Source organism: Limulus polyphemus, unplaced genomic scaffold, assembly GCF_000517525.1.
Source record: "Limulus polyphemus unplaced genomic scaffold, Limulus_polyphemus-2.1.2 Scaffold5092, whole genome shotgun sequence".
Lineage (NCBI taxonomy): Eukaryota > Metazoa > Arthropoda > Merostomata > Xiphosura > Limulidae > Limulus > Limulus polyphemus.
The window spans coordinates 15953-38900 of record NW_013670702.1 but is presented as its reverse complement, the minus strand read 5'-3'; the positions used below and the strand labels follow the sequence as shown (position 1 = coordinate 38900).

General features: G+C 32.1%; 1 protein-coding gene across 1 annotated transcript in view; it reads left to right on the top strand.

Annotated features, from left to right (window-relative positions):
* Positions 1-22948, top strand: part of LOC106472111 (ubiquitin-conjugating enzyme E2 T-like) — a 65608-nt gene that overhangs the window by 30306 nt on the left and 12354 nt on the right. Inside the window, exon 3 of the mRNA XM_013932737.2 lies at positions 8021-8090. Coding sequence (XP_013788191.1) covers positions 8021-8090 — 70 coding nt within the window. The remainder of the gene's footprint in view (positions 1-8020; positions 8091-22948) is intronic.

Here is a 22948-nt window from a genome sequence, read left to right as displayed (position 1 = left end):
TAATATATATATATATATACACACACACACACACACACACACACACACACACACACACATATAATGTATTAGAACCAAAATGTGACTGTAATTTACAAACTACTGGTCCACTAGAACAAATCCAAGACAAGTTGTTTTGTAAAGGCCAGTTTTATGTTATTTGGTATAGTAACGTAAGTGCATCTTCTGTGTGTCATTCCAACTTCTGTAATGTTAATCAGACACTACTGAAAGGTCAATAAAAATAAATATATATATATATAATGTTATAATATTTATGCTATTTAGACTAAATGTTTATGGTTTCGTGTTATAATTTGTAATGATTCTAGAACAAAAAAATGTAACTTATATTTATTTCCAAATTATTATGGTGGTAACTAGGTCAGTCAACTCGACCAAACCCATACAGAGACACAATGATGAAAATAACATAAAATATTAAGTTTTTTCTAAACAAAAACATTTGATAATTATCTGGAGGCTATAGAGATTTTGCATGTGAAACTTGAAAATTTTCTGATACATAAAAGTATTTTTAATCTTAAAATCAAATTACTTTGCTTGTTGGATAGTCAACAATTGAAATACCTGAGCAAATAATTAATTAAAAACTCTTAAAACTTAATTAAAGTGTGATATTTTGTGTACAAATGCTTTGTAGTTTTTACTGATAATCTGCAAAATTTTGTGAAAAATACGTGTACATATTAAAAACCTACAGTAGAACTGCTTTATAGAGATAGGGGCTGGGTGGAATCCACCTGCTTGTAGTAAAAGAGTTAACAGAAGTGTCAGTTTTTTAGGTGTTGGTCCATCAGCTCCTTTCTTCTGAGTCATTCTGTTGTGACCCACTTTTCAGCCTTCATCACATGGTTGTTCAGTCGTTGATTACCAGTTTCCCCTATTGCTATTTTTGTGGTGCTATCTCAACTATTCGATATTAACTATATTAAAAGTTTTTCTTCATTACCCATTCAAGCCAGGTTTTTCTTCTCCTGCCCTCACTACTTTGTTCTGAATTTTCGTTCTTAACTAACTCACTAATCCTACTCCCATTCTTGACTGGGACTCTTACGTGCTCCATTCGAGCCATCGGCTTCATATTCGTCGTACTTTCTTTCTCTGAAGCCATGTTTACTTCTTCTCGCCTGTGGTTACCATCATTTACATATTGGTGCCATCAATGCTTCCTTCACTCTCTTTCACTGTACTTACTTCTTGCTCTATTCAGACTGGCATTCCTTTCTATGATTTCAGCTGCTTGGGGAGGTGATTGTTCTTTCACATATCATCACATCAGATTTGTCAAGTCTCACTCTTACATCTAATTTTTAACTGACCCTTGGATGAGATCTTTCAGGCTGGCATGTGGATAAATCTGCATATATTTGTTTCCCATTGTCTTCATCATCTGGTTGTTTTGTCTCGTTCATGATTTCGTCTCCCTCCAATTGTCATTCTTCAATAAAACTGCATACCCTTTTTAAGAATGGTAAGTACATCTTCTTTTCAACATCCTTTTTATAGGATCCTAACAGGTGTCTGGTGTTAATTCCCAGAGTATGTTTATTTCTCAAAATCTGCATTAGGCCAGTGTTAATGGAAAGCACTCAACTAATCCTCCCTGGCTCTCCCATTGGCCACTGTTGAGATGGAGTGTTCCTCAGGCTTTGGTATTGATATTTACTCAACTGCTCCATCCAGACTGCATCATTCCATGGACTCTCATAAAAAAAAAGCCAGCACTAAGAAAGTGTCTATCCACTTCTTTGGCTTATGCTGGTCAACTTTTAAAAATAGGGTTTTGCAGCCACCTATTCCAGTAAAAGACATTTCTGGTGTCCAGTAGGGATCTAGGTCTCCCCACCACAAATTCTCTCCCCTTTCTTCAAGTGGAGCACAGGAGACCCTTGCCACTTACCAGTTTGTAGTCACTGGGGTGGTGGACCTTGGAGGGTTCCTCATTGGTTGTGCACATCACTGGTGGGAAGTAGGGTGGTGGTGACACTGTGTAGTACAGGTCACTACACTTCTTGGTATGCTAACCACTTGTGTGCAGGTGTTTGGTTGGTCATGATCAAATTCTGCCCATCCCTGTGATGCTTGGGGCTCTTTTGGCTTTCCTTCTGGGTGAAGAGTATATTCTGATTGAAATGTTACACTCCATGGGCTTTCCCTTTGGGTGCTTTCTCAAGGGAGCTCATCTGGGTAAAGTTTTTTTAACCACCCCTCCACTATTTCAGTGCATTATTCTAGCTATTCTATATGAGAGGTGAGGTATTGTTTCAGAAATTAACATTTTCCTTACCTGAAAATGTATTTCTCGTAGATATCTCTGCACTCCTTCCCACCCATCCTCCCCACTTTCAATGCACTTTCTTCTTGCCTCGTCTAGAAATAAAGTTATTTTAATTGCAAGTGCTTAAGGGGATTTACTGTGCAAGGAGGTTATGTTACACTCCTACTGGTGGAGGACTATCGTTGCATGATGATGTCATCATGCATCAGTGCAGTTCACATTAAACACATGATTTTTATGTGGGAGTTAGCTGAAGGCTAGTGGTATACAAATTTCGTAGGCAGATGCACGAGGGATCTAGGTAAGGAAAGTGTTAGTTTCCCTTGGTTGATTAAAAAGTATTTGAGTAATTGAATAAATATCGATACAACACTTAAGGGCCCAACATTGTCATTTTTGCAAAACCTGTACAAAAACTATGCCAAAATCAAGAAATGGATAGCATATTCTCAAGGAGTAATTACATTGTTTTGTATCACATAGAATAATCAATCAAAATTATGATTAAATCATTTAATGTCACAAAAATAATCTACTAGTGTTTTTGATTATTACTAGTCTTAATTATTGTTACTATCCAGTAATTGAAGTATTGCCATTATTATTTTTTATCAGTTGTTTTGTAGTGCCATACAAGTTTAATTATCAGAAATAGAGCCCTAACAAAGTTCAAGTACATTGTTATGAAATATATATTTATGAACCTTAAAAAGATATTTTATTATTTCAGATAGTGCCATTATATTTATTTGTTGTTACACAGAGCTATGCAGTAAGCTATCTGTGCTCTGCTTACAGCTGGTATTGAAACCTAATTTTTAGTGTTATGAATTTGTTTTTATTTAGACATTTAATGTGAGAGTAATTGGTTAGTTAAATGTAATCAGTTAACGAGTCTAATTATTAATAACAAATGCGAAAATAAAAAATTGTTTTGTTGTAGAAACATTAAATTAAAAAGTTTTTTCTATCAAGCAAATAATGCTGAAAGTTGTCTTTGATGAAAATGTATGGTCTTCTATCTTAAATCAATTTAAATATAATTTAAATTTGTTCTTAAAAGTAGAGCATGGCAATTAACCTGACACATTGATATAATCAATTATGTACGAGCATTGATTACTGATCACATCGTTTTGTGTCACATATAATAATCAAAACTTGAAGATAGCTTTGATATACAGAAACTTTGGAAAACTTTCATCAACCACCCACCAAAAAACGCACATCACGTATAATAGTTAAATGAACCCCTTAAATGTCCCGTTACTGTAGCCTATATAATGTGTAAAGTTTAGCATTCTATAATCTCTTATAATGATGGCACACGACGAGACACACATTTGGCATGTAATGGTGTTTGAATACAAGAAGGGAAACAATGCCTTAGTAGCCACAAAGAATATCAAAGAAGTTTATGGAAATGTTTTGAACGTTCATAAGCGTCAACAATGGTTCAGAAAATTTCGTTCAGGTGACTTTGGCCTTAAAAACTGTGATGGCAGGGGCTGACATGTTGGAATTGACATTGAAGCTCTGAAGAAGCTTGTTGAGTCTAACCCAAGACAACAGACTTGTGAAATGGCCTTGAAATGGCATGTCTGTCATGAAACAATACATAAACATTTAAGGAATATGGGAAAACTCCATAAAGAAGGTGTTTGGGTGCCTCATGAACTTTCCAATGATCATCGTTTCCAATGTGTGAACGTTGCATCGTTTCTTCTGGCGCATAATGCGCTTGAACCACTTTTGAACAGATTTGTCACTAGTAAAGATAAATGGATTCTCTATATGAATATTAAATGCCAAAAACAATGGCTCAGTCCTAGACAAAAACCACTTATGACCCCAAACCCTGCACTCCATCCACAGAAAGTGATGCTTTGCATTTGGTAAGACATCAGAGGAGTAATTCATTTCGAACTCCTCAATCCACAGCAAACTGTCAATGCAGAGATCTATAGTCAGCAATTGGAATGTTTAAATCAAGCCCTTCATCAGAAATGCCCTTTACTCATCCATTTGAAGAGGTTTTTTTTTCTCCAAGACAATGCACATCCACATGTGGCACATTTGATGCAACACAAGATTATGGAGTTGGGTTGGGAAGTTCTTCCCCACCCACCATATTCTACAGTGTAACACCATCTTAATTGGAAAACATATGCAAATGTGGAAAGTGTTAAAGAGGACATCAACATGTTTTTTGCTTCAAATCAAGTGATTTATTTAACCAATAGATTAACAACCTGATTGTAAGATGAAAAAGCATCATCGATAACAATGGAGACTATTTTATTTACTAAATGTTTTGTTTTGATAATAAGTTGTTTGGGTTTTTTCATCTAAAAAAAGCAACATTAATTTCTTGACGACCTAATAGTAAATCAAACTACTCATTATAAAATTTTATCCTCTGACTAACTTAAAATATAAATTATTTATAATTATATTTTATGTTAATCTAAAGCTCCAAACTATTTTATGCTGAACCTTAACAACTAATCAAGAATTAATAGTAAACTGAAAAACAAATTTTTGTGAGTGTGATACTAATGGATTATGCTAAAAAAACTTAAATTAATTGAGAATAACAATAAAAAAGCTAATGACAATATTTCAATTATTAAATAGTTAGAATAATCAAAACTGGTAATAATTAGAAACACAAGTTGATTATATAATTGATTTAATCATATTTTAAATTAATCGATTATTATATGAAGATAGCTTTGATATACGGAAACATCTGTTAGCTGAGTTCTTGCACAGATCTTGAAATATAATGTTCATAAATGGAAACATCAGCTCACATAGATACATAGCTCTTGAAAGTTGAATTGTTCAAAACTTGAAAATAGCATTGGTAACTGGACCAATTGTTGGTTGAGATGTTGCAAAAGAAATATCTGCTGAAGCTTTTTGCCAGACACTAATACATATATACAGAAAACCTACCTTTACAGGACAATACACACAATGGGATTCTTTCAGAACCAAAAGTCGCAAAATGAACCTCATTGCTATTTTAGTCCATCACTTCACAAAGATTGCAGGATAGAATTAAACAACCTGTACCCATATCCATAAGAACTAAGAGTGTGAAAGTAAAGAATTTACCATTTCGCTCCTGTAAAAGAAAAGTTCTGCCACCAAAATGTGAATCAGCGATTGGCCAGCATTTACTAGTGAACCCGACTTCACTTTCAAGATCTACATAAGCCAATGTTTCCATTTATGAATGTTATATTTTAAGATCTGTGAAAGAACTCAGCTAACAGATGTTTCCGTATATCACAGCTATTTCCAAGTTTTGTACAAAGAAAAACCTTTTCAAGTATTTCCAACAACAATACACTAAGACTCAGATTGAAGAACTCTTAAACTGTCTACCGTCTTTCAAAAGACATGCATCCCAATACGAGTCGTACTAAAATTTATTAGTAATTGCATTGCAAGATCCCGAGAGAAACAATTGAATGTACATTTTTGAATGATGAAATCTAGAAAAACCAAAAACAATATTTTAAAGTAAAAGTTCATTATTGCAACCTGTAGTCAAAAATTAGAAAATTTCTTTCATTTTTTGACATGATTCGCTTTTGCCACTATAATTCCAAAATTGATGAACGAATGGAAAAACCAGACAAAAACAAAACACGATCGTAACATAAACATTCTTACTGAGAAAGGTTTCAGTGGTTCATTGAATGACTAAAGAGCACATTATTAATCTTTCAGACTACCGCCTCTCTGAAGCAGAAGAATTTGTACTTAGACATGGTCTAGAGTTCTGTGTACCTACTAACAATATCCAGAGAGAGAGAAGATTTTTGCAGAAGTTGAAGTTTTATATGCTCAATTTACTAAACATAAACCAGTATCGGACGAAGAGCTAAGTTCGTTAAAGGCCAGACTACATGATTTAGCACATGCTTACTGTGGCACACCTGTCGACCTTACCAACTTCTATATGCATAGAGAACATTTTCAGACAATAAAATCTATGCTCGAATAAAAGTATTCTTATCACAAAACCTAACGAAGGTTCTGGTACCACCATTTTGAATAAAACTGATTAAATTGATAAAATATGTGACATTTTAAATGATGAAACAAAATTCAAAAGGCTAGGCACTGTTTCGCAAAAAGATAACATGGCAGAAATTGAAAACAAGTTACAAAAATGCTTATTAGAACTTAACAAATGTTCCTTACCATGTGATATTTATGACAGGATTATGCCCTCAGACTCACAACGTCCCCGCATGTATGGCCTGTCTAAAACGCACAAAAAGATGTACCACTCAGCCCAATTTTGCCTATGATTGGCTCTGCACAACATGAATTAGCATACATTGAGCTGACTCATTTTATAAGCTGTACTATTTCCTATAGATCATTTTCCAGACGGTTCTGCTATGATTAGTGTCTGGCAAAAAGCTTCAGCAGATATTTCTTTTGCAACAACTCAACCAACAATTTGATGACCTAATTTCATTTGTTAGTTTGGTACCATTGCTCTTAATGGTATTTTTGGTTTTATTGCAGTTACATCTCTTAAGATCAGGTCAGTTTATATACATACTTGTAGATTACTTCTACAAGTATTTCAAATTCTTTGAATCTTCCAGAAAGTTGCACAAAATGCTTTTGTTTTGTTAGTGTATTTACTAAAATTATAAAAGTTACTACTTAAATATATTATATATACTTTTATTTGTGAATGGTTTTGTGATGATGTATTGTGTGTGTGTGACTTGGCATTCTTTTAAATTTGATAGTAGGAGTATGGATACAAAGGGCTGGATGTATATGTAATTTGGTTTAGCTGCATCTGTTGACTTTTAAAGAGGTGATCTTGTGCATTTGAATGATTTTCTGGAATTTTTCTTGATCTTCTGCTCCTTGTGAGATATAAAATGTCATCAGCCAAACATCTTATGATACCAAGTTATTTTCATATAATATGTCAAACATATGCATGTTGTCTAAGCAAACTCTTAAGTAAGAGTAACATAAAATTGTGTTTAAAAGGATTTTTTAAATAATGAAGTGTTTTTGATTTTTAATTTTTGAAATAATGATTTGTGTTTAAATATAACAGAAGTGTACTTTTCATAGAGAAAAAATTACAGTTAAAAGCACTTAAACTAAAACTAATGTTAAGTAACAGTATTTGAGATGGTTTTCAATATTTTATGAAAAATACTAATGTAATAGTCTATGTGCTGTATATACATATTTCAGTATACAGAATTAGTTGCATGAGAATGTCTTCCAGATATTTGAGATACTTGTGGTTACAAAAGAAGTATCTACTTAAAGTAAAGGCTAGCTTAGTTGTTATGAATTTTATGTGAACTCCATATGAATTGTTGCTGTAATCTCATTAGTTTTATAAAGTCTTTGTTAGGTGGGATTACTTACATTTTAAAATTATACAATTATCTTAAGCTAAATGTAAATTAATTTTTGTAACTTTAATTTAGCATGTTTTGTATCTTATAATTTATATTATTCTTTATCATATGATCATTTACTTACAAAATTGAAAGGAAAAGAGGTATCTACACATACATCTTTTTATTAAGGTCTGTTGGAGATAAAATACTGACAAGGCAAAGATATTTGAATGTTATTTTGTTGTAGCATATATTATAATTTGTGCTTATTTATCAGCATTGTGAGCATCATATCTCCAATGTTTTTCAGTTATATTGGGTACCGAAGGTTCTCCTTATGAGAATGGTCTATTCAAGCTAGCTATTCAGATTCCAGATCGGTAAGTACTCATAATGCTGGTAGGTTAAAGTGTAAGTGCTTCTGATCAAATTAGTAAGTTCTATATAATACATTGTATTTTTGAATATAAAGTGTGCAAGCATGTACATGTTGTACATTTTATGAACAGAAAGTTGTGTTGGGATGAATTACTGTATAATAAAGTTTAAAAATATTCTTACAAAGGATGATTAATAGTATTAAGAAAATTGTAAAATTTTTTGTGATTAGTCTTGAAATTACTACCGATGACGGTATTGTACCATCACATAATATTACTGTACTAGATTAGGCTTAGGCTTAACAAACTTGCTTTTCATGGTTATGCAGATCATCTCAGTACTATGAAGATAAGTTGTTGGTTACTGGAATGCCTTGTATATACATTGTAAGAATAATATTTTTCTACATGATTATGTGATGAAAGTAAACTTTTTTTGAAAAAACATGAATGTATTGTCCAATTTGTAAAGTTCCCATCAGATGATATGGAAAAGCTTTTCCAATACATTGTTGAACAATAAGTACATGTGCAATCTTTTTATCCCTTTTATAATTTTGTTTTTATTTGTGATACATGTATAATGTTATTTTGAAAGTTCAAGTAAAGAAGCATTTATACATACTCCTGTAATGTTATGATTACCACCTGTAATATCAATTGGCATTTCACACTTGGCAGTAGTGTTGGAAGAGTTACAGATTGCTAACTCTTTGGTATCCTTACTGTTTTGAGAACATTGATTTCTGTTTTCTTGGAAATTGTTCTGTGACTATAATTTTCTAATATGTGAGATAATGAAAGTGTGAGGATGTTCTGAGCTTGATTGGTTGTGCTTGTGGGACACAACTGTGACATAGATGTAGAAGTTTTGGTGTTCTTTTTTTTAGGGAAATTAATTTTTACAGTTTAGAAATTGTGTGTGTGCGTGCATTACTTATCAGTCTTTATAATATACAGCTACAGTTCAAATCATCTATCATTTTCATGATTTTATTGTATATTTTGCTATGCTGTGATTTCAGTTTGTTATTTCATTCTGCAGTTTATCCATACACCTTCTGCATTAATCGTTTCATCTTTTGTTATATAATAATAAAGTGTGTACACTTCAATTTGCTTCAAAGTTAGTCTATCATCCTTTATCATAGGATCCTCAATTGGATGCTGATTACATCATATGATTAATTAAAAATTATTTTCTGAAATTATGAAACATTTATTAAATTTTTATCCCTCCTAAAAAACTTAGTTTCAGCTTTAGGTCTGCATAAGGTAGACACTACAAGCTCTATCCATCCAACATAGACCTGGTATTTAAATTAGATAATTGAGATATCTGCATATGTAAAGTTTTAAAATGTAATAGAGATATTATTTGACTAGTTTCTCCAAGAGACATAAAGTATTAGTAGGACTCTAGGTACACTTATTGTCTACCGCTGTAGTGAGTGTGTAGATATATTTTCTTCCATAGCAGACATTATCTCTTTTTCACTTGTACAAGCCAAAAGTTTTCAATATTTTTGTGGTTGGCTCCCAGATCCTATTATAATAATTAGTTTTTGCATGCATTTTAGGTATAATTTTAGACTGGTTAAGGAAGAAACTAACTACTAAATCATCTTTGAAGCTAAGACAGGTTGTTTCTTATTATAATTTGGCAAAATTACTGCTTAAAAATTTTAATAAGTCTGTGGAAATAATAGAAAGACAAGCACAATACTTTTTTTTTCCAGTTATTAAACTAGTTGAATCAAGCTAGCTGGAAAAATGAAATCCCTTTGTGTATATAATACCAAAACCAATTACTAATGGATAAAGAAGGATGCCAAGGTTTTCAAGGGTATGAAGTATATTGGTAACACAGAGGATGCTGAGTTATTATGAAAATATATATGTATAATGTATGGGTAAATTTTTTTAAGGCTATTAGAAGTAATTTTCTTTCCCTGATGAGATTTATTCTACACTTTTTGAAGAAGCTGAGAAGAGTATTGTGGTGCATTCAATATGTACTAGACATTAGGGAAAACTGATGCCTGTTTAAAAAAAAGAAGAGCATCGGGAAATAGCCTGATTTTTGTGATTGGGAGAAGTACCTTTGTGGATTTGATACTACTAACTTTTAATATAGTGTGTATATCTTCATGAAATTTGGCAGACTTTCAGTAAATATTAGAAGTCTTTCACATACAAAAAATCATATTTTTTGTGAAGTATTTTTAATAAATTAAAAAATATTTCTCCACGAATATATTGAGTATTTGTTTTGAATAGTCCATGTGTAAAGTAATTTTCATGTTAAAATTATAAATACTTTTCCTCATCTCAAAAATCTCAAATTTCCGTTGTGTAACCCCTAATACCTCCTAAATGCATTTCCAACGTTTTTCTTCAATAAAACTTTATAATTTATCTGTTATTTTCTCTACCCTATCTCAAAATGGAATCGGTCAATTCAACAGACTCATAACCACCAAAAAATTGAAATAAATCTAAATTACCCTTTTTTTTCTTCCTAGAATGACTTCAAATTGTAACATGAAACTACATTTGTTTATCCTAAGTAGCTCTATGTTCTTAACAGTGTACATCTATTTATAATTAAATTTTATTGTTTTATTGCCCTTTGAACCATGTCTAACTGCTATTTATGCCATTATAACTTGTAAATCACTTGGGGAATGTGTAGCTCACATTACGCTAATGGAATACATTTACCATGAGCTGCTCATGTGCATGACTCATCAACCATTTTAATTATATTATAATTATACTTATTTTACCTAATCTGGTCTTAAATAACTTAAGAAGATACCTATTTTTACATTTTAGTTACTTTTATAATTATACATAAAGAATAAACATGAAAAACAAGAAATAAAATATGTAACCAATATTCTTATTTTTTATGTCGATTGACAAAGAGAGTTAACCCTAATTTGTTTATACCAATGGTAATAATGTTTATTGAATTAAATAATGCACCAAAGAATATAGTCTCATTACATGCAAAAAGTACACAAATTTTTCTGACTTTCTAACTATGCGACAAGAGCAGTTACAAATTCATCCAAGCTAGTTGTTAACTTTCTCACGGAAACTATGTTGGTACTCTGAGTGACACTGACATTTAATCAATCAGAACATAACATTATACAATACTTAATTTGTGAGATGAAAACCTTGACTTTCTATTGGTTATAGGTAACATAATTAAACGTAAGAGAGAACTAATAACAAATTCTGAAAGAGAGGATGTGATGGGGGGGGGGAATCTGATTTTCTGTTCTGTAGCTCTGTAACCTAACAGAATTGAAGAATAACAATTATGAACAGTGGTGATTTTATAGAAAGTTATTTATGTTTAATTTTGTACTTTTTTGAGGGGTGGTGGATAAAATAAGGAAGATGACTGTTAAAAGAAAATGTGTCACATGGGTCACACTAGGGGTAATTCAGGATTTTTTAAAATGTTGCCTTGTAGAATTAAGAACTTAAAACTTATATATTATTAAAATATGGATTATTAGCTAAGCTTTTATGCTATTCTAATTGGTATAACAGAAAGTAGTTTAATAAAATTATGAAAGTAAGGTACTAAAACCTTGTGTCATGCGTAGTAAAGGATACCCAAAGGTTCTTTGGAATATGTATTTTTAAGTTGGAAGAACCAGGCAGTTTTAGTAAATTGGCAGGAATGTGACAAATCTATTTCTTATCAAGAAGAAATATAGTGAAGCACTTAAAATATGAAAATTCAGAAGGGACTTGTTTTGTATGAGAAATGCCTTGGTAGTGTGAATATATGCTTGAAACCATAAACTATTAAAGGTAATAAAAAATGCTAATAGAGCTCACTTTTGGGATTTATTTAAATTGAATTTAAGTTACAATGGTTATTATAACATTCTATAACTTTATGATGTTCATTGAGGTGCACCTGTTGCCCATGAGCAAAATTGTACCATTGATTAAGAAAATTGTAAAAAATAAACTTCCAGTCCTTTTTCCACACTTTTTCTTTTATATTTCAGAGCTGAAATTTATTCAGTAGTAGAATTTCATTTACTTAAATTTTATACATAACAATTTTTAAAAAAATAGTTTATTTTGGTTTAGGGTTGATATCAGTGTGTTCCAAATGCAAACGTTAGTGTTCGTGAATTTCCTGAATTCTTTCCAAGTATAATATCACCAGAAGGAAAATTGAAGTAGTTTCGAGCAAAACAGCACCAATTTGAACTTTGTAAGTTCACTACAGGTTTATTTTTATTGATTTTACCCATCCACTGTTTGACAACCTCAGTTGTCATGATGGTTATGTAAATTGTCAATATCAGCTTCAAATAGTTATAGGCTAGTGTTCAAAATACACAATTAAATCTCTTCTTTTTTTTTTCTGTTCTTTTCAACTATATAAACAAATTAATATAAAATAGGTTTAAGTCTTATTGAATGTATATTAAATGAAACCTTCTGATTAACAATAAAAAAAGTTGACTTATCATTTTGGTATGATAATAGTTGTTTTTATTGTATGTCAATGGTCATAAACACAAAGAAACTAGGAGTGTTTTTTCAAAAACCAAAAAACAGAACTTAAAGTTTGATAAAATAAACTTTATTGAAAAGCTTTACAAGTTTCTTAAAGTACTTCACTAAAAAATATGATATTTTGCTTCACAGAAGTTACATGATCTGAGAAGGCTCTCTGAAGTTTTGAACAATTTCTTTTAATACCTTTTCTTTTTTGGCAATACAGTAAAACAAATCATAGGATGTGGTTGAATCAGCCCCTCTGAGTGAATATGGAATAAAACTCGATTCCTATTGTAAAAGATTTGAGTTGTGATAAAAGGCTTAAAATTTTTGGACTTGTTTTAACTGGACTGTAAGATAAGTGGTGAATTGATTCATGTTTTTAAAATTATTAGGACATGAATAATATTCCTGAAGAATATTAGTTTGGGTGATTTGTAAGTCTCCTCGTGAACGTATATATAACCTATTAAAGCCTATAGTTTCAAAGTGGCACTATTTTTGTGAAAAAAATTACCTATATTCTCTATTTTTCAAACAGTCTAAACTACACTTATGTATTTTTATACTTACATAAAAATGTGTTAAAAAACAGGATGTGGGAGAAAATAAAGAAGTTCCAAACTGTAATGGAAACAAACCTATAACGATAACCTGATAAATTAGTTTATAAATAATATTGTAATTTTATGAGTGGTTAGGTTAGAAAGTTTCTAAAAACTTGTATTTTTCTAGAAATGAGACTATAAAAAGCACTTTTTTTTTCTTATGAAATGTATTGGGAGGCATAGATTTGGAAACTTGAGTTGAAGAAGCAATAAGTGTCAGCTTTGTGTTTACCAATCTGTACTTCTTGGTCTGCATGATTATTTCACTGTAAGAATTTTAAATATGTAAAATGATTTTCCTGGTGATGTAAAGTTTGTTACAACTTTAAATTAAACTGTTTTTGAACAGATACAAAGTATGTAGATATGAAGGGCTAAAATAGTTTGCATTGGTTACCTGGATTTTTATTTTGAGTGGGTATAAAAGTGATGTTAACTGACTGATAAGCCTTTGTCACCTTTTTTCGTTTTTCTTATGTTTCGATATCATTGGTCATACAAAAGTTTTAAAAAGTGGAAGTGCAGTTAGGTTAATATTATGGATTTTGATGGGTGTGTAATTTTATTCATTTTGTTTATTAGGAAAAACTATTGTTTAATTGAATATGTGTGTATATATATGTAAGTGTCATTGCAAGAACTTCCATGTATTTCCAATGATTAACTGAAATAATATCTGAAATCTAACCTGTATAAAAGCCAGTATGTGTGATGTCACGCCATGCTTAATTTCTAGAAATGGGAGGAATCATAAAAGCCAAAATGCATTTATCCAGATAGAATAGTTTGACTAATGTCTGCCCATTATGATTTTAGTGACAGGGGTGCAAGGGGACTGTGAGGGGGTGGGGGTGCCATGAAACCTTATAAGTGTAGTGAGTGTAGGTATAACAAGCCTAAAGTAAAGACGTAACATGGATCACCTAGCCTTGAGCTAAGTGAATAAATGTTATCATGGAAGCAAAAGTTTCATTTCAATTTAAACCCTTTTGCTGCATAGTTTAGATATATCCGACTAAACATTTATACCCACTGATTGCAAAAATTTAGATTTACCCCATTGCTATCAAAGAAAAGTTCCCTCTGCTGTGACATGTGGGAATATACCCCGTACTTGAAACAGTAACCAAATCTGCATGTGTGCTACCATCTGTGTTCTAAGCCATGAAACTTGGATGTTTATATGCCTCGTCACAAATTTTCCAACTTTTCAGGAACACTTGTAGAATCTATACAAAGACAGCTTCTTTATATCTTGGAAATTGTTATCTAAATAATTTGTTTCATATCTTGTAATGATTTTGGCCTCTTATTGATTTAGTTATACCTATATTTATGCCATTGACTGAAGAACACTTTTCTTCTAATTTTCTTCATTATTTTTCAATATCCAGTACGGTTTTTAAGGAATGTTACTGTCAGATATAGAAAATACAGCTTCTCTCAGTACTGAAAAATTAATACAAAGGGTCAAATTTTTTTTTAGGTGGATAATTGACACTTTCTGGTAATCAACCTGAAAATTAATTGCACAGTGAAAAAAAATTTAAATCATTTCTGAATTAAACCATTCTATATATATTAGAAGTTGTTAATCTAACAGATTTTTACCACTAATTGTTCTATAAATGTGCCTTATTCCCTTTGTCACTCTGTGGAGAATGCTTTCATTGTCCTTTTTCTGTAATGCTCAACAATATATATTCCATCTCTTAGCAACAAAACTATTATGGGATATTAGACAGTAGTTTTTAAGTGTTATGGGATGTTATACAGTAGTTTTTAAGTGTTATGGGATGTTATACAGTAGTTTTTAAGTGTTATGGGATGTTATACACTAGTTTTTTAAGTATTATGGGATGTTATACACTAGTTTTTTAAGTATTGTGGAATGTTATACAGTAGTTTTTTACGTGTTATGGGATGTTATACAGTATTTTTTTAAAGTATTATGGGATGTTATACAGTAGTTTTTAAGTATTATGGGATATTATACAGTAGTTTTTAAGTATTATGGGATGTTATACACTAGTTTTTTAAGTATTATGGGATGTTATACACTAGTTTTTTTAAGTATTATGGGATGTTATACACTAGTTTTTTAAGTATTGTGGAATGTTATACAGTAGTTTTTTACGTGTTATGGGATGTTATACAGTAGTTTTTAAGTATTATGGGATATTATACAGTAGTTTTTAAGTATTATGGGATGTTATACACTAGTTTTTTAAGTATTATGGGATGTTATACACTAGTTTTTTTAAGTATTATGGGATGTTATACTCTCAAACACTTTCACTCTCCTTTTGTGGCAATAATTGACAATATGTATCGATATTAAGGAACAAAACTATTATGGGGTGTTGTATAGTGATTTAACTACTATGGGTTGTTATACAGCAGTTTTCAACAGTTATGGGATGTTGTAGTGTTTGTTGTCATTATAGGATGTTACACAGTGGTTTTTAAACTATTATGGGATGTTACACAGTAGTTTTTAATTATCATGGGATGTTATAGTGTTTTAATTATTATGAGATATTATAGAGCAGTGATTCCCAACCCTTTCACCACCAAGGACCCCCTTTATTTTTTTATTTTTTTTCCACAAGGACCGTATGTTTTCTACCTAACAAAATGTTTTCATTAACTAATAATAAACTCATTTTCCCATTTTTCACTATCAGATAAAAGGTGTATAACTGAGTGTGCAATTAAAGAAATAGCAGTATTAGAAAATTTTTTAACCCTCTTGCCCTGGGTATCCTGCACTGCACATGACACAAGGTTTTAGTGTCTTACATTCAAAAGTTTATTAAACTACTATTTGTTTATACTATACCAGTTAGTATAGCATGAAATTTTAGCTAATAATCCATATTTTAATAGTATATAAGTTTTAAGATCTTAATTCTACAAGGCAATTGTTAAAAAAATCCTGAATTTCCCCTAGCGTGTCTCACGTGACACATTTTCTTCTAACTATAAAATTATCATTGCTCAGACAAACCATAATTTTTATAGCCTACACTTTTTTTTGGTTACAGAGCTATCAAATAGAAAATCAGACCCCTCCTGCCACATCCTCTCTTTCAGGATTTGTTAATAGTTCTGTCTTATGTTTAGTTATATATATGACCTATAAGGAATAGAAAGTTAAGGTTTTCATCTATCAACTGACATATTTTATATCATTGTGTTCTGAACACAGAATAGTCAATTTCACTTCCAATTCAACTTTGTTTCCCATGGGAATCACAGTGGCTAGCTTGGATGCATTTGTAACGGCTTGTGTTGCGTAGTTAGAAAGCCAGAAAAGTTGTGATAGTTAGAGGAAATTGTCTGATTTTTGCATATTATTAGTTTGTTCTTTGGTGCATTATTTAATTAAATACAAATTATTTAATGTACTACTACTGTTAGTATAAAAAAAAAAACGTTTAGAATGATGAAAATAAGTGTTTGTTTTATTATAGCATAATAACATTCTAAATAAGGATGTTATTTCTTCACAAATATGTTCTATTTAATATTCATGGAATAATAATATAATAAAACATTTTCATGAGGTATGCACGTGGCTCGGGGGTATTGTAATTCCACAACATAACATGAGCTTCACATTCTTCAAGTGATTTACAACTTATAATGGTGCAAATAGTAGTTAAACACATTTCAAAGAGCAACCAAACAATAAAATTTAATTACAAATAAATGTATAATGTTACAAGTTTAAAGCTACTTAGGATGAATGAAGATTGTTTCATGTTACAATTTTGTCATTCTAGAAAGAAAAAGAGGGTAATTTAGATTTATTTTGATTTTTTTTTGGGTGGATACAAGGTTATAGGGTTATAGTAGAGAAAATAACAAATAAAATATAATGTTTTACTGAAAAAAAAACATTTGAAACCTAATTAGGAGGTTTTAGAGATTATACAAATGAAATTTGATATTTTTGAGATGAAGAAAAGTATTTTTAATCTTAACATGAAAATCACTTTGCACATGCACTATTAAAAACAAATACTCTATATATTCACAGACAAATCTTTTTAGGTTAAGAATAATACTTTACTGAAAGACCACCACACCTGTATTGAGAGAGTTAACTTGCTTCTCTCACTGAATGGAGTACAAACAAGTAATAACTTCTGTCAACCCCTGATGGGTACCACGACCGCTATCTCTACTTTTAACAGTTATTTGGAAATTGGCATGCAGTTTTCAATATCTGGTAGATGTAACTGCCTGCAGTATTTTTGGCTTCTTACAATTTTTTCTTAGCTAAATATGTTATAGTTAGAGAGACAGTTAATTTGTATTTAGGTCTTTTATATTTTTGTTAATTATGTGTTATTTATGTTTTATAATGCATAATTGAAAGGTTTAAACATTTTCTCAAGGCATAAGATCTTACGTGAAGGGAAAATAAATTTTCCAAGGGTTGTGCATCTCTGCTGAAGATATTGTAATTACAAGTTGTGGGCACTGTTGATTTGTGCTGACATAAGTAATAAATTGTAAAGAACAGGAAAACATTAAAAATTAGCTATATGTGAAAAGGAAAAGACCTGAAATTATGAATATAACCAAAAGATCTTTTAATATATTTTATAACAAATTGAAAGGTATGTAAATTTTGTTTCTATTCCTTCATTTTAAACATTTCATTGCATTGTATGTTGATCATAATATCTACAGTTAGTGATATGGTAGAGAAAATGAAAAAATATAGACATTTACCTTAAAGAAATTGATATTCATTTATGAGGTTCTAGATTTTATAAAATGAAATATGAAAACTATAAGATGAAGAAAAGTATTTTTATACTTAAAATGAAAATCACCTTGTATTGGAACCATTAAAAGTTTGAGTGCAAGTAACTACAAGAGATAAATAACATATTTGTAATAGAAATACTTACTTAATGTCATTCTTTGCATACAAGATACTTATAATCTTTAACAAAATCTTGCCAGTTTTCGTGAGGATAAGCTAAGAAATCTCAGAGTTACAGTAGGTATTGTTGCATAAGTGATATTCCTATACAGGCCCCTATAAATTGTAGGTGCCTGTGTCGAAAGGGTTAATTGGCTTTCATTATAATACAATAAAATAATTTCCTTAGCTGATTGAGATGCAATTGGTAGTAGCAACTTTGAATCTGTACACCACATAATTCAAAAGCTGTTGTAAGTACAAGCTTCCATTACACTTAAATCAGTAAATTAAAACCTCTTTCTATTCTTTATAAATAATGTTATAGCAAATGTCAAAGAATTGCTGATATTTTTTGAAAGTGTAATATAAATGCATGGTATGCGGGTTAGACTTTGTTTTATATTTAAAGTAAAACAAGGTGATTGGAGGCTATAAAATTATTTCTTACAAATATCAATATGTTTGTAATTTGTATTAAAACTCAAATAGGGGCTGAAAGATCATCAAAGTTGTGAAATTCAGAACAAACTATGTCATATGTAATACAAAAAAGTAAAATTTAGAATTTATTTAAATACTTTCTCTTGAAATCAAGAAATTAAACCTTATGTTAAAATTTGATTTATTAATTGTGTTTAATGTCAAGTTTATTATCATACATTAATGATAATGTTATTATTTCAATTTTAAATGTAACTTTTTAGAAAAATGGTCAAACCATTGCATTTTTTACCCACCAGTATCCAGAGGGTTACTGTGGACTGTGGCAATCTATAACATCCTTCATATGTAGTAAACTCCATGAGCACTAGCATTTCAACAAAGGCCCATTCATTTTCTTGGCACTGCTTTGTTCACTCGTGTTTTTTCCTGAATAAATATGGAATTTTGCACTCATTATTTTAAACTTTCAGTACCATTCTTAGTGTAGTCTTTCACCCATTTGTTTTCTTGATCATAAAAAAGGAAGATTCCAAATTTTAAAGGTTTTGGTTAGAAATTGGATTCAGATTTTCCTAAATTTGATTTTTACTTTCAATCAAATTTTCAGTTTTTTTTTATCTTCTGTTCCAGTGTCTCTGTGATGTGTGTGTGTGTGTGTATATATATATATGCACTACTACTTCTCACTGTTTTAATTCAACGTACAAGTTTCAATATGCACTCTTCACTTTCATCATAACACTTGTGATCTAGGCTTAGGTACTATGGATGCACCAGACCAACTTTTATGATAAAAGAAATACATAGTTTTGTGGATCATCTGGATTATGAATTAATGTTCCCACTTTTCTAAAGTCTGAGATCCTGACATTCCTCAGTGGGTCATCCACTACTTCAAGGTAACTGGAGGCATTTTGATGGTCAGTAATGTTACTGCCATTGTGCCCCAGATGATTGATTTCATTCTGATCTCAGATCCAGAATTTACAGTTCCTTCCTTTCTTACTTCAGCTGAGCCTTCCCTATCTTTATAGACAAAGTTGATCGAATGTTTGCACACCTTCATCCTTTGCTGCTTGGATTATATAGGTATGCATCATTTGTTTTTTGCTGAATCTCAGGCTACGTTGTTGCATAAGCCCCAATCACTTGAATATCTTTATTTTTCAGCTTGGGGATTTCTTTGTGCTTCTTTTCTTCTCTGTTATTGTCAATCTACTCATCTTTGTCTATTACTTACTCAACTTCTTTGCTATCTGTCAACACTTCATCTTATTTTTGAGGCTATACATCATGGCCCTCACAGCTTTACTGGGAAAACTTGACATTTCTGTTTTCAAGATACAGTGGTCCTGATACCAAGACTCTCATCTCCTTATTTTGCTGCATGAGAGACTGCTCTTGAGTCCCTTGTTTCTCTCAGACATGCCCATATGCATTCCCTTAAGTAGAAATTGACTGATTAATGCAGTATTTCTAAAGGTCCACTGTCTTGTCTCTTGCTCATTCTTTTCTTCTCTTACTATTGTGTGGTGTGATTCTGGGCTCCTGCTCCATTTCTAGTCTTCAAGACATTAGCTGTTCAATGAGTATGGCAGAACCTTCTTGTTCATCTATCTGGTCTTCTTATCATGATCCATTCAGATACCTACTCTGTTGTTTCTTCCATCCACTGTCAGAGAGATACTATCCTTGTTTTCCTTGCTCTAGATTTTCTCTCTTGAGCTCATGACCATAGACCACCACATTCAATTGTTGGTGAAGTAAGTCTTTGGAGCTTAGACACTGGTGGCAGAATGACCATCTTGCTCAGACAGATCATTCCCACATCCTCTGGTGTTCAATGGAGTTTCTGCCTTACTAACTCCCCTCAACACCTAACTTTCACTCTTTTGGTCTCCAGTCTCAGACTCTACCACTCTAAAAGTAAATGCTCTGAAACCAGATTGGTTCAATCTATTTTTAAATGTCTATTCTCTTGTATGACTTCTTTCCATCTCTATTTCCAGTTACAGGACAGTTTTATACATGGTCTTCTGGCTCTTCTTTGGCCTCCTTGGACATTCTCCCTTTCTTTCTCTGATTTTTTACAAATCTCTTCTGATCCTCTTTTATCAGTCGTCATTCTCTTCCAGACTTGAGCCTTTGTTTAGTTCTTGGGTCTATCACATGTCTCATATTAGACAACTGTTCCCTGTACTATCTTTCCTTAGGGCATATTTTCTTCTCCTTTTGACTTGTAGGAGCTATTTATCTGACACTTTTGCCTTGGACACCTCCAACACACTTTACGTAGAAACAGGTTAATATTATTCCTTGATGCTCCTTCCTTCTGAAAACTTGGGCTGCTCAGGTAAGTGATTAAATGTTTTATCCAATCATTCTTCCTTCCACTTCTTCCCTGTACAATCATTCCCACCCTGCTTGTCTCCTCTGTTCTTTTCATATATTTTTTATTGCTATTTCACTTAAACTGCCCCCTTTCAAGATAGTCGTCACTGTATTCTCTTGCCTCTGGATTCTTCATCTACTAGTAACTTACCTCCTTTTATTTTGACTGATTGGGTTATATACCTCATTCTGCTGGTTTATTCTTCTATATGCAGTGACACTTTTTGTCACTTATGTATCTGCACCCATCAAGTTCATCACCTCACTGCTTCTTTTGCCTTTAGCCATTGGTGTTCCCTGGATGAGATCTTGCAGACAGGAAGGTGTGGATGGCCTCTGACACCTTTGTGTCTATGTCTTACACTATGTCTCAGTTTCCTCCTGTCTTTACAGTCACTATTCTTCAGTCCTAGGCTTTAAGTAAGTGCATTGTTAATTCTTTCTTTTGTTGTAGGTCCCCAAAACATAATATTTTTGTATATTTATATTATGGAGGTGATGCATCTTGTTATGTGGCTGGTGTTGTGTCACAGGGAGTATTTTCCTCTTCTGATAGCCTCATCAAGTAAGGGGCAGTAGGCAGTGTTCAGCATATCTGCAAGACATCTTTGACAGTATATACCAACCAGACTATACTTTAGGGGGAAGAGACAACACAGGTGTGTGATCCTGCCCTCATATATGGCTAGTGCTTGCTGTAACTATTTGTGGTATCCCAATGCACAGTCTACCAATGTAGAATTTCCTGTTGATGTGATGATTCCTGTTTGATCCAAGTACCTCTCAGGCATCATCCTGCACACAGATTCATATCTCCTGTTTTCTTATCATGGAGTAAAGGAAGAATCTTTGCTTCTCAACTCCCAGGCCATTGGGGAGGTCGATATGGATAGTTCCCCTTCGATTGGTGTAATCCCCCTAGTATGTGTCCAAGTGGATGTATCCTACAATTGCAAATAAGGTTGGGGTGTTACATGGAAGTGTAGTACTGGCCACCCTATTACACTATAAACTAAACCATTCTCTGTGGTTATTCCAGCTTGATGGATCTTGCGTTTTTCTTGGGATGCAGGTCTGGAATAATTCCTTCATGCACCTGCTTATTCTGGTAAATATTTTACAAAAAGTTTCTCTAATACTGTATGACTTGACTTATTGCCCCAGCCACCCTACACTCTCTGTGCTCTGCCCACTGCCTGAAATACAATGATCATTTGAGCAATCTAACATTGTATCCAACTATGTAACACTTCAAAATCATGCACAAGGTTAATTTGAGAGTACCTTTTGTTCCACCACCTTTATTGGGTGAAGAGTATTCCCTACATAAGAAGAATATAGTCTCCCAGTCACCTAGCGGATAAAACACACTGAGTTTTCCCTTTTTGACACTATAATTTCAGAAAAGAACTTCTCAATTTTAATTCATTTATACTGGCCCCTCCACCAAATCATCAAGGTGTAACTCTAGCCTATTTTCCTTTACCTGAAAATGTATTTTCGATAGATACTCACCTCTTCACAGAATATCTCACTTTTTTTTCTCACAGCTGATCTTTTCTTTTGCCTTGTTGCTCCCCAGTAGCATAACAGTATGTCTGCAGACTTACAATGCTAGAAACTTGGTTGCAATACCCATGATGGGCAGAGTACAGATAACCCATGGTGTAGCTTTGTGCTTAACTCTTTTAGCATGGGCTCGGTCCCTGGGACTAACCTCATAACCATTTTGTGCTTGTTATAGTTTTCATGCTATAGCTTTCAAATTGGTAAGCGTATATTAATGAAATTTGGCAGATTATCAGTGAACATTACAATGCTTTCATATGCAAAATATCAAATTTATTTTTTATTAAGTCTTAAGGCTTGTTAAGCAATGTTTTTCTCATGCCTTTTTTTTTCTTTTTGCATGTTGCTTATCCAAC